This window comes from Spinacia oleracea, chromosome 6, assembly GCF_020520425.1.
Source record: "Spinacia oleracea cultivar Varoflay chromosome 6, BTI_SOV_V1, whole genome shotgun sequence".
NCBI classification, from domain to species: Eukaryota; Viridiplantae; Streptophyta; class Magnoliopsida; order Caryophyllales; family Amaranthaceae; genus Spinacia; species Spinacia oleracea.
In genome coordinates this window covers 5,800,402-5,813,936 of record NC_079492.1, presented here as the reverse complement: position 1 = coordinate 5,813,936, position 13,535 = coordinate 5,800,402, and the positions used below count along the sequence as shown (strand labels likewise).

The window sequence follows — 13,535 nt, the reverse complement described above, 5'->3', positions numbered from 1 at the left end:
AAAACGTTAGACGATTAGAATGCAAGATGACTAGTAGTTCTGTTTCTTGAACTATGTGGACATGGCAATGTCATAATCATTTGCATAGATACTTACTTTGGGAAGACTAGTATCGGACAAGACCTATGAAACTTTACTGTAAGAGATGAAAGTCTGTCATAAGTAAATTTCATTAAATTATTAGACACTAAATCCTCAATACCTGAGTGATTTGAGATTACTTGTTTGAGAACTGGTTGCTTTGACGTTGACCAACCGTCGCACCGTAAAAGGAGGCTATAAAGGCAACGCTCAGGTAATCACCTATCAAACGAAGTCTAATCTCAAGATCGCAAGATTGGGATTGTCCTCCCATAAATCGGGATGAGATGCTTAAAAGTTGTACAAGGCCACTCGGAGAGCTAGAAACTGTGAAATGCATGGCCGTGCTCGGATGAATCATAGGCTATGATTATCTGTTTATTTGATCAGTTGAACTCTGAAACCGAGGAACACCTCTGGACATAATAAGGATGACAACTCTTACCTTATGTTCAAGAGCAAGCATCTAGCGACAAAGGAATTAGGAAATGCACACTTGTCCCTAAGGACAAGTGGGAGACTGAAGGAAATAATGCCCTTGGTCCAAGTATGCATTCTATGTTAAGTCTAATAAATGCGGTTCAGTATTAATTAACAAGTTAATAATTCAGTGAGATCAAGTGAGCTGAATGCCTAGCTAGAGGCCGCTTCAGTTCAAGTGGAATTAATGATATTAATCCACAGCTTACTCTTGACTGAACCCGTAGGGTCACACAAATAGTACGTAAACGGATCAAGTATTTAATGGCATTAAATACTCCATCTATGAATATTCGGAACCGACGGATCTTGGTTTCAGTGGGAGCTAAGATCGTCACAGGCAAGAAATGAATACTCCGGAAACGATGATATTGCCGGAAACGGAAATATGGATCGTATCGGAAATATGAATATTATCCAAGTCGTAGATGTTGCCGGAAACGGAAACATGGTACGTATCGGAAAATATTATTGGAAATGGAAATATTACCAGAATCGGAAATATTGCCGGAAACGGAAATATTGTCAGAATCGGAAATATTACCGGAATCGGAAAATAATTTCGGAAACGGAAATATTAAATATTTGTTCGAAACGGAAATTAATTCCGGAATCGGAAATATTAAATATTGTTCGTATCGGAAATAAATTCCGGAACTGGAAATTTAATCGGAAGCGTATCGTACGAATTAGCATCGGACGAGGCCTGCCGGACGAAGGCCCAGCACGAAGCCGGGCCATCGCCCAGCAAGCACGCGCGCGCCACAAGCCCAGCCAAGGCAGGCCCAGCGCGCGCCAAGGCCACCGTTGCGTGGGCCGCGCTGCGTGGGCTGCTGCTCGCACGCGCATGGGCAGCCCTTGAGGCTGCCGTGTGTGTGTGAGTTTGTGCTCATGCGTGATTCCTAAATCTACAAGAGTCAGTGTATGATTAAATTTCTATTCCTAATTGGATAAATTAATTAAATAGAATTCATGTAGGATTCTAATTTCAATTAATTCGTATCCTACTAGGATTACGATTCCTTTTCCATAACTCTATAAATAAAGGCCTAGGGGTCATAATTTATACACAAGTTTCAAAGTATTCAAAAGTGAGTTTTTTGAGAGAAAATTAAAACACACATCTTGCTCATAAAGTGCCGAAATTTTCTAGTACCTTAAGGGCGATTCTAGTTGGTCAATCTTAAGGCGGATCCGGACGTGCTGTGGACTATCTACGGAGGGACGACACTTGGAGTCCTAAAGACTTGTTCTTGTTCGGTTCGGGCGCAGCTAGGGAGGGCACGCAACAAAGAGTATGCATCTAAATTATGCTATATGATTATGTGTAAATAATATGTTGTCCTGGGTTAATGGTTGTTTCCGCATGATCTATGTAATGTCATATGTATCATAACCTAACACCGTTCTATTCTACATCGACATTCTTGAACGAGATCAAGCCCGAAGGCCCTCATTCGAGTACAAATCAAACTAGTCCGAGAATCAAATCAAGTCAGTTTGTGAGCCAAGTCAAATTCAACGTGGAGATCAAATCAGAGGAGCAAATATTAGAGATTGTACCCAAATTCATCAAAAATCAATAAAATATATTTTGTTCACATTATTTTGATTATGTTATTTTTGCAGACTCGAAAATTTGTGTTTACAGATCCGAATTTGAGTTGCCTTCATTTTGGAATTCGGCTTTTTGGTCGGATTTCGAGTTGTTTTTAATCCGGATTTGGATTGAATGATTTTTCTTAGATTGGGTCTGTAAACACAAATCTAAAGTCTGCAAAATAAGAGAATCGAAATATGTGAACAAAATATATTTTTAAAGTCTGCAAAATAAGAGAATCAAAATATGTGAACAAAATATATTTTTATTGATTTTTGAAGTTTCTGGGTACAATCTCTAATATTTGTTCCTCTGATTCGATCTCCACTTTGTATTCGATTTGGTTCACGGACTGGATTAATTTGTACTTGGATGAGGGCCTTTGGGCTTGATCTCATTCAAGAATGTTGATGTAGAAATAGAATGACACGTCAGTTTTGTATGCTAGTTGTTATTCTTCCACCAGGATTATTTGATGTTGATTTGGTGTTACTCACGAACTTGTTTGATCTTCTTGAATAAGGGCCTCCGGGCTTGTTCTCGTCCAATGTTGATCTTCTAGAATGGAACGACGCGTCGATTTGAATGCTTGATGTTCTTCTTCTAGGGAGAGAGTTGTGACTTGACTGGTAGGGAGAGATTTGAGAGTTTTTGGTTTTGCCGTCTGTTTCTCCCTCTCCAGTAAACGAGGTAAAAAGGCATATTTATAGGATGATGGAAGCTTTTAGGGTTTTGGGTATTCTCTGGACCTTTTTGTTTGGACTTGGTAGTCAGGGCCCATTTATAATAGTTTAACCCGTTTTGTTGAGTTTTAACCATTAAAATAAATGATAAAAAAAACTAAATGGGCTATATTATTTTGTTTAGCCAAATTAATTAAATTTAATTGACCGTCAAATATATATCGAGTCAATATTTTAACTTTTGACCCAAATAATATCCAACGTGGCACGTTAACAAAGAATCAGATCCAAACTAAAGTGTCGTCTACACACTCAAGTACTCAACCATCTACATGGTGTATCTATAGTTTTTTAATACTTCATAGTAAGGTGTATAATTATTATTTTCATGGTCTTTAATGATAAATACATCTAAGATTAGTTGAGTAAAATGTCAATTCATCGAGAGAGATGAAAATAGAAAAATCCTCAGATCATCGGCAAACAGTCAAATGTCAATTCATCGAAAAAGATGAAAATAGAAAAGGCTTCGGGTCTATAGAAAGTGTGTTCCATAGTAGTAGGTGAAACTTAGATTAATTGAAACTTATTGGATCGGACAAAAGAGACAAATAGTGTTGCCGGAAAGTTATTGAGGAATACCGGAAATTTGAGAGTAAAAACATGAGGTGAAAACTTGAGGTGAAAAGTGAAGAAAAGAGAATTTTTATAAGGATAAATTCGTACTTTCATATTAGATTCCGCGGGTGTTTTTAGCATATGCGGACGTCGAATAGCGAAACACAAAACTTATCGAACTGGTTAAACTCGAAGTATGGAGTATTTTATACGAGAACCCCTTAATTACAAAATTGAATACGGAGTAGGTGTGTAATATCATCCGTCCAAAACGATTACAAAAGGCCCACAATGGTACATTGTCATTGTTATCAACAACCACCAAAAATAAAATAAAAATAAAATAAAAAAACCCATTTTTTCAAATTCAAACACATTTAAAACCATAAAACTCGCCTTTTGTAAAACTCGCCTTTTGTAATCTTTCATTTCCTATTTTCATCACTTACACTGTAAGAAATCAAACGTCGTCGTCTCCTTCATCTACATTCCTCCGCCGTAATGTCCGACACCGTAGCAGACGAAATCCCGGTCACCGGAGAAATGCATCAAACTCGCGACACCGAACAACCACAACCACCACCAGCACCACAATCGGCAGAAAATCTTTCCGAAAAGATGGAGAAGATGAACATTTCTGGTTCATCCTTCAGCATTTGGCCTCCAACTGAGCGAACCAGAGATGCCGTAATCAACCGTCTCATCGAGACACTTTCCACTCCATCCGTCCTCTCCAAGCGCTACGGATCGATGCCTTCCGACGAAGCTTCTTCCACCGCTAGAGCCATCGAAGAAGAAGCCTACAACGCCGCCGCCGATTCCTCCTCCACCACCGCCGCCGACGCGTCTTCTGGTCCGGCTTCCTCCATTGATGAAGGTATCGAGATTCTTCAGGTTTATTCTAAAGAGATTAGCAAGCGGATGCTTGACGCTGTCAAATCTAGGGCTGCAACTCCTCCATCCGAGGACTCTGCTGCACCTGAATCAGATCATGTTACCGTTAAAAGTGAGGAAGTTTCTTCTTCCGTTAATGATGAATCTTCGTCTTAGGGTTTCAATTCGATCGTCCAACCGTTGCAAGTGAGGATTTTTTTTCTTCTTCCGTTGATAATCAATCTTCGTTTTAGGGTTTCAATTTTTAATATCTATTGTTATGATTTGGTGATTAAGTTACTCCCAGATCTGTTGCTCGTATGACCTTTTTAATTTTTTATGTTTATGTTATGCCCGATCATCTACATTTTTTCTGTTAGGAGTATTCTAGATCTTTAATTATGTTTTTATGACTGCCATATGTTGCAATTTTTATATGAAATTGGGAATTTACCTGAATTCTGGTGTTTTGGCTACATAATTATGTTTACGAATCATCATTGTTGAAAATAATTAAGTTGTTGAATATTGCTATATTTGAAACTTGTAACCCTATTGGCCTATTTGGGGTTGTAGATGGGTGATTGAGAAAGGAAGTAAGTGGGTGGTGGTCATGGTGGATTGGTGGGTGATGATAGAACTGTTGGTCTTGATCAATTGCTAAAAGAGGGTAGTAGTTGCGAACTGGTGAGTGATTTATTTGTCGAGGAGTTCTGTAGGTGGCGAGAGGACCTAATCCGTGCCAATTTCATTCATTTTGTGAATTGTTTATATCTGGCGTGATTCGTGGCTAAAAGAGTGTAGTAGTTGCTAGCTGGTGAGTGGTTTATTTGATGAGGAGTGCTGTAGGTGGCGAAGAGGACCTAATCCGTGCTAATTTCATTCATTTTGTGAATTGTTGGTATCTAGTGTAATCCGTGGCTAAACGAGGGTAGTAGTTGCAAGATGGTGAGTGATTTATTTTATGAGGAGTTCTGTATGTGGCGAGAGGACCTGGTTCGTGCCAATTTCATTCATTTTGAGACCTGAGGAAATTCTGAATATCCCTCTTTGCTCTCCTATGAGGGGTGATATCTTTGTGTGGCAGTAGATTAAACATGGGCATTATTCGGTGAAGTCTGGATATCGCTTTCTTAGCTTCTACTACAAAGGATCGATAGAAGATGAGCCTAGTTTGTCTAGCTCGTCTAAAGTGTGGAAGATGGTATGGAATTTAAATGTGCCACCAAAGGTTTGAATGTTAGTGTGGTGACTTTGTGCTAAAGAGTTGCCGACAAGCAAAGGTATGCATAGAAGTTTTGAGAGTATTTCCCCTTTGTGTTTGAGGTGTGTGGAGCTTGTGATGAGAATGAGTATCATGCAATTTGAGAGCATTTTACCCTCCTTTTATACAGAATTTGTTCCACAGCTTTGAAATAAAAATCTCATCTTTAATACGATGATACGATGCACGATAGGGTTCCTCGCCATCCTGGTGAGGCTGTTGCAGGAGCTTGCAGCCTACCAAGAGGCAAAGACTAGCGTGTTGCTGCAACATTCGCTACTAGAAGGGGTTGCAGGTGCTGCAAGAAGGAGGAGTGAGGCTCGTTGGTCTCACGGTGTATAGGCGGTCAAGGTTAATATGGATGGGGCTAGTTTTGGCTAGGATGGAGTGGGGCTTGGATTAGTAATGAGGGATCACAAATTCACAATGGAGTAATACTACGAGCTGCCTGCCGACAAGCCAAAGATAAGTGGGAGGTAGTGATAATGATAGTGATAATGAGGAAATCTTTTGTTTGTGTTAAATTTATTCATGTTTTTAGGGACCCTAACTGAGCGATTCATGCCGTTGCTCATTTAAGTAGAGTTTGGAGGCTTATCCCTATTGTTATTGAAGATGTAATAGCCTTGGATTCTTGTTTTTCCGTTGCTGAAATCTATAGTCAAAGTAACACGCGAACTGTATACTTGATTTCAGACTGTTGGTTCAGACTTTAACACTTCGAGTTTTTTCAGTCCTTCCACTAAAATTCCTAGTGTAGAAGAAGCTCATTTAGTTTTGTTTCCTGTGCAGTGATTCAGCAATGCTAAGCCGGGATATGTCGAATGCACTGAGGTGGGCCGCATCGTTTCACATGGAAGCCGAGTTTTGCCGAGGTGACTGCATCATTAGTTTTGGTGTTGTGTCCTAGAAAAAAGGCTGAATGTAGTAGTATACTTCATACTTTGTTATTTTGGCTCAAAGCTGCTTGTATTATGTAGCTTCGCTTTTGGTACGGCTAAATGTTATGGTACTTGAGATTCGTTGTAACACATGGAATTTATATGACTTGTGTTTGAGTTTTTCTTATGATATAATCATGTTATCTGACCCGAATAACCGCTGGACGGCCCGGACATTTGATCGGTGGATGCGACTCCTAAAGTTCTACCTCCGACTCCAAATCCGATAAACTATTCTACCTCCGATTCCGACGGCAGTAAGAGAGTGTTAATGTTTGCAATCCTAAGATAATTACTCCATACTTAATTCTCGCTCATTTAATTTCTACCATTTAACTAGACCTGATCAAAAGGTGGGACGGGCTAAGGTTGGTTTGGGCCACTATACAAATATTAGCTCACTAAAATTGAGGCGGGTTGGCCTGAAAACGGGTCTAAATTTTTTATACAAAAATCCACTATTTTTCGGGTCGGGCTCATGAGAGCTACAATTAATACAATCGAACAAATAATGAATTTGATGAGAAATGAGAAGTTTAGTTAATAAGGGAGAGTTATAAAGTTTGGATTGATATATGTGCAAATCTCACATGTTCCGATTCTGATTCGCCTTCATTTTCGATTTAGAAATGTTGTTCGGTTTTGATATTTTTTTTCCCCCGGATTCGGATATCTTGATTTTTCTCATAACTGGGTGGGTGAGTATGAACTTACGGTAACAAATCTACCATACAAATTAATGATTTTTATGGTTTTTACGGAGTAACTTAACTTATGATGACAAATCTTATGATGACAAATCTTATATGTGGGTATGAACCTTATTCCAATCGACATGGTACAAAGATACTGTTTATCAATGAATTAATTTTAGTTTTTTCTATAAAAAGAAATAGATATGTTCGGCTCACGCTTTTGATCATCTTTATCTCGAACATAACCCTTTTCTTTGAAAATTCGATCTTACCTTTAATATCAGGTAATCAGGCGTGCTATCTTTAAAAATTATGTATCTTTTTTTTTTTTTTTTGACGGATAAAAATTATGTATCTTAATTGTACTTAACTGTGATTTTTTTACAATGTCCGATTTGAGTTCAATCCATTTTTTCAAGTTCGGGCCGATATCGGAATGTTACACCAAATTACCCTAGCCGGTTTTATTCCCAACCCATTTGGTGAGGCAGGACAATTGCATTTGGGGGATTTTACAAACTTAAGCATTTAAGTTCGAGAATTTAATACGAACAACTCTATAAATTTACCTATAAATATAAAATAAAATCAATACTCCGTATTCAATATCCCCATTTCACCATTTACCAAACAAAAATCAAATTCCTTTTACAAAAGAGAAAATCATTGTTGGAAAAATTAAAAAACGTCACAGCATTACGCAATCTGTTCTTAATTTTTTGACTGTAATTTTCTAAAAATTTACTGCAAATCAGTGGAAAAAAAAGAAGGCAACTTTTCCAGGTAATTTTGTTCAGTTTCTCTTCGAAATAATTTGTTCTTGAATATTTATAGTGAAATTTAAATTTTTAATCATGATTCTTAGGCACTTTTATTTATTTATTTTATTAATCTTTGTTATGATGATAATTACGCAATTGATTCATACGCTTCATGTTCTCTGTGTTTAGATTACTTTATATGATTAAATTCTTTTTTTTTTTTTGTTACATAATGTATGATTTAACGATTAATGATCACATTTCTAGGATAAATTCTGGGTTAAAGGGTTGATTTTGTTGAGTTTACAATGAAATTGGTGAAATATTTTGATGGGGTTTTTAATACTTTTATGTTTTTGGGTGGATTATTGGAAGAACTAGGTTGAAGTTTGATGATATTATGGTTAAACGGAGCTTAAACCGAATATTTTATCAAATTGGTGCAGGGTGACTACTAGTCTATTACTGATTTCTTGAAAGTTTGGTTTGATTATAATGCTTTCTAATACTTGTATTAATTTATAAACCTTGTTAATTATTATAGTATATTTTCCTGATAATAATTCTTCCTACTAGTAATTTTCTAATCGGTGTAGGTTGTGTCGTCGTGTCGTGTTAGAGATTGCCGGCTTTAGGAGTTATTACAAACTTTTGTATAAGACGGTTTTACACAAAAAACCACATTAGTATCATATAAGTTAAGCAATGAAATCAATTAGTTTAAGCACTGGAATCAATTAGTTAGGCACTGAAATTAATTAGTTAAGTACTAAACTAATTAGTTAAGCACTGAAACTAATTAGTTAAACAAAGGAACCAATTAGGTAAGCGATCAAAGTGGTCTTTTCGGTAAGACGGTGTTACACAAAAGTTGGCGATTAGTTATGGTGACTTACTGGTTTCTTGAAAGTTGGGGTTTGATTAAATTGCTTTATAATTTATAAAGCTTGTTAATTAATAGTAGCATTTTCTCTGTATTGGAGATGTAAAAGCATCTTTTAATCAGCAGCTGAAGTTCCATTTGTTAGAATTTTTTGTTTTGGACTTTTGTAATAGTTAGCATAATACTACCTCCGTTCCCGAATTATCTTTACGTTTTCTATTTGGACGGTAATTAAGAAACTTTGATGAGTATGTGATGGTCAGGTGGGGGCAACTGGCATAATATGTTGGCAAAAGTGTGCCCATTGATTTTCAGCCATCCTTTTAAGAATGTGCATAGCACAATTGTTCTGTTTCAAACTATTATAGGGGTAAAACCGTAAAATCATGTCGTATTCTCAATTACGACGGGTTTTGGGATTGAGGCTTTGTCGTTGTTGTGACAGCTTTTAACGTCTGAATTCTAGACGGAGGGAGTAGTTTCTAAGTTTATGAAAAAACCCTTTTCATTTTAAAGAAACAAGAAAAATGAGGATTCTTGTGTTGGCTTTCTCGTGTGCGTGTGTGTGTTTGTTAGTGATGCATAATAGCATAACGTAGTTATGTTATATGAAGCGATTATGATGGTGATGAACTCTTCGGTTCAATGTGCATCACTTTCCTTGTATGATTCTTTGCTGTAACTGATCAAATTACGTAGGAAAAAAGGAAAGTTACAACTTACAAGTGACAGAATGGAGAGATTCTTCATGAAAATTCGGCTAATCACAAGTATATTCCTAAGTTTCTGACTTGTTTTTTTGAAGCACATCTTTACTCTTCCAAGTATTCATCTGTAGTTTCTAACTCAGTAATTCATCAAGAACAGGAAGATTTTTTTTTGTTACTGACCACTGTAGGAAATGCTTATCGCGTAAATATTTTTGTTAAACATTCTGTTATTTTGTTGATTGAACTTACTTTGGGGATATGTTGTGTTTTCTAGGTAAAAATTTATCAACTTTTCTAGGTTTGGTAAAAGAAACTGTAAAATCATTAGAAATACTTAAGATGGTTGATAAGTAGAAAAATCAAATACCAAAGTATCTGACTTGTTTTTTGAAGCATATCTTTACTCTTCCAACTTCCAAGTATTCATCTGTAACTCCTAACCCAGCAGTTCATCAAGAACAGGAAACAAATTTTTGTTACTGACCACCATAGGAAATGGTTATCGCGAAAACAGTTAAAAGTCGAGTAAATATTAATGTTAACCATCCTGTTTTTTTGTTGATTTAACTTACTTAGGGGATATATTGTGTTTTCTAGGTCAAACTTAATCAACATTTCTGGGTTTGGTAAAAAAAACTGTAAAATCACTAGAAATACTTAACTCGTGTTGTTTCTGAAGTTGGAAATGGTTATCGCGATAACAGTTAAAATTCTAGTAAATATTAATGTTAACCCTTCTGTTATTTTGTGGATTTACTTACTTTGGGGGATATATTGTGTTTTCTAGGTAAAACTTTATCAACTTTACTGGGTTTGTTGGTAAAAGTAACTGTAAAATCACTAGAAATACCTAAATCATGTAGTTTCTGAAGTTGGATTTTTGTGTGCAAATTTTTGTTACTGACCATTGTAGGAAATGGTTATCGCGATAACAGTTAAAAGTCGAGTATATTAATGTTAACCATTCTTTTATTTTGTGGATTTAACTTACTTTGGGTATATATTGTGTTTTCTAGGTAAAACTTTATCAACTTTACTGGGTTTGTTGGTAAAAGTAACTGTAAAATCACTAGAAATACCTAAATCATGTAGTTTCTGAAGTTGGATTTTTGTGTGCAAATTTTTGTTACTGACCATTGTAGGAAATGGTTATCGCGATAACAGTTCAAAGTCGAGTATATTAATGTTAACCATTCTTTTATTTTGTGGATTTAACTTACTTTGGATATATATTGTGTTTCTAGGTAAAACTTTATCAACTTTTCTGGGTTATTTTGGTAAAAGAAACTGTAAAATAACTAGAAATACTTAAAATCATGTTGTTTCTGAAGTTGGATTTGTGAATTTGACTTGCTTTGGGGATATATTGTGTTTTCTAGGTAAAATCAACTTTTCTGGGTTTTTCGGTAAAAAGTAACTGTAAAATAACTAGAAATACTTAAAATCATGTTGTTTCTGAAGTAGGATTTGTGTTTGCAGAATGAGTCAGTTGATGAATACACCAGCTTTACCAGCAGAGGGACCAATAAAGAGGAAGCGTGGGCGCCCACGGAAAGACGAGAGAACTCCAGTTTCCGGCCTACAAGGGGAGGGATCTGGTGTACTCAAACCCACAGAAAACACTCCATCAAAAAAAGGCAAAGAGAGCATCGAAGATGTCGATGTTGATGATGATGATGATGAAGATGACAACAACAATGATGAGATGATAGGGCAAGTGGTTACAGGAATTCTAGAGTATGCCTTTGATGCAGGGTATTTCCTAACTGTTAGGGTTGGGGACAGTAACATGTGTTTAAGAGGCATTGTGTTTAAAGAAGGTTGTGTTGTTCCCGTTACCCCGGAAAATGATATTGCTCCTAATGCTAAGATGTATAAGAGGAAAGAATTCCCTGTCAAAACTGGTCGTGATTCTTTGATTCCGACTCAAAACAATGGAAATCAACAACGAAAGCTTCCTGCAGAAACTACTGTCATTCAGAAAGAAGATGAGAATTTACTCCGAGAAGGGAAATCAGATGATAAGGAAGAACAGTCACAGAGATTATCAGATCATAAGGAACAACAAGAGAGATCGTCAGATGATAAGGAACAGAAGTTATCAGATGATAAGGAGCAAGAGAAGTTATCGGATTGTAAGGAACAGCAGGAGAAGTTATCAGACGATAAGGACCAGGAGAAGTTGTCTGATGATAAGGAGCAGCAAGAGAAGTTGTCTGACGATAAGGAGCAGCACGAGAAATTGTCTGACGATAAGGAGCAGCATGAGAAGTTGTCTGACGATAAGGAGCAGCCGGAGAAGTTGTCTGATGATAAGGAGCAGCCGGAGAAGTTGTCTGATGATAAGGAGCAGCAAGACTTGTCAGAGCCTCCAATGAAGCTGCAGAAAACAGATCAAATGACCTCAACTCACTCAAATGTGGAGGAAATTGTGACTTTTGAAGATGCTGTCAAGTCTACTGAAGCAGAAAATAATACTGTTTCGCACAAGGAAACACCGATTAATCAACCTGAAGCTGCGTTTTCTGTAAAAGACTCATCATCAGTAGATGTTCAGACAGTCATGGAGCAGGAAATTTGTAGGAGTTCGGAGTTTCAGATTAGCATGGACGATGAAGATGAATTGTCTGAACCGCCTAGTGATGCAAGTCCAATGGCAATTGATCAAATAGGGGGAGAAGAATGATTAGGTGAGGTGAAGAAATGGATTTAATTGCTCTGCAATTTTTTTGTTAACAATTTTTTGGTCATTGCAGATTAGCACATGTCAAACAACATAGACTTAGACTTCATCCTGAGTATTGCATGGGATGATCCTATTTTTTTTTAGATTTTTCTTGAATTTTTTTGTTGTCGCAACAGGCGAACTTGTAGTAACTGAAGTTTTCATGGTTTAGTTTTGTTAAATTTTTTTGGAAGTTTATTTTAGTAGTATGTCATTTGGTAAATGGTTGTTATATCTGATGCATTAATCTTTCTTGGATGCTTTATTTTTATTTTTTGGTGCATAGATAACCAGAAAGGCAAGGCGACAAATGATATAGACGAAATTCGATTAATCCCAGCCTCCCAGGTCTTGGGTACTGGTAGTACCATTCTCTAAAGACTTTGCCAACTAAGTTAGTTGACATCTACTTTTTTGGATGCCTTTGAGACACCAATGCACCTTGTTTTGGACTAGAACTTGAGCAAATGATGGTTTTAATAGACTGGTTTTAAGAAAAACTTGTTGCATTATTTTGTAGTGTGAATAAAACCGAGGTGCGAGGATGCCATACTAATGTGTTACTCGGGCACATTTACAAATGTCAAACACGGGTACATAAACTGATACACAATTGTTAGAAGTATCAACAAAGTCTTTTATGATTTTGGTCCAACATGAACTGTTATGCGCCGAGCTCATGATCAAATTCAAGTTTTTTTTTACAAGAATGTGCTAAATATTGAAGCTTATCTTAGTATGTCATATGATAAACTTCAATATCTATCCTAACAGAGACGAGAGACTCAAACCTAGAATCTAAAGGAAAATCATTACTACCATGATCATTGTCAATCATTATTGAAAAACTTCTGCGTAAGACCGTCTAACGGTTAGACCATTTTTTTGGCACTAACTAAACTAGTGTAAAACATAACTAAAGTAATAAAATCATAACTAATTGAATAACAAAATAGTTAAGTTATAAAGACAAATAGTTAAATGTATGAGTCGAATAGTTATTATTTTTGAACAAACTTATTATTAACTAAAACTCATAAAATCTTAACAAATTGATCTCATTGCTTAACTAATCAGTTCATTGTTTAACTAATTGGTTCAGTGCTTAACTAATTGGTTCGGTTGCATAACTAATTGAGTTCGTTGCTTAACTAATTGAATTTCATATTTAACTAATTGATTTCAGTGGTTAACTAATTAGTTAAAGTGCATAACAAATTA

The 13,535-nt window shown here is 36.3% G+C and overlaps 2 protein-coding genes across 2 annotated transcripts; both read left to right on the top strand.

The window, feature by feature from the left end:
* The first annotated feature begins 3,856 nt into the window (after nucleotides 1-3,856).
* On the top strand, nucleotides 3,857-6,675 carry LOC110778034 (MFP1 attachment factor 1). The gene is made up of 2 exons (XM_021982594.2): nucleotides 3,857-4,542; nucleotides 6,392-6,675. Exon 1 carries the CDS (start codon nucleotides 3,964-3,966, stop codon nucleotides 4,510-4,512), a length of 549 nt encoding a protein of 182 aa, XP_021838286.2. The 5' UTR covers nucleotides 3,857-3,963; the 3' UTR covers nucleotides 4,513-4,542; nucleotides 6,392-6,675.
* Nucleotides 6,676-7,652: 977 nt separating this feature from the next.
* On the top strand, nucleotides 7,653-12,572 carry LOC110778040 (uncharacterized). The gene is made up of 2 exons (XM_021982603.2): nucleotides 7,653-8,018; nucleotides 11,069-12,572. The coding sequence occupies exon 2, from the start codon at nucleotides 11,070-11,072 to the stop codon at nucleotides 12,273-12,275; it is 1,206 nt and encodes a 401-aa protein (XP_021838295.2). The 5' UTR covers nucleotides 7,653-8,018; nucleotide 11,069; the 3' UTR covers nucleotides 12,276-12,572.
* The last annotated feature ends 963 nt before the right edge of the window (nucleotides 12,573-13,535 follow it).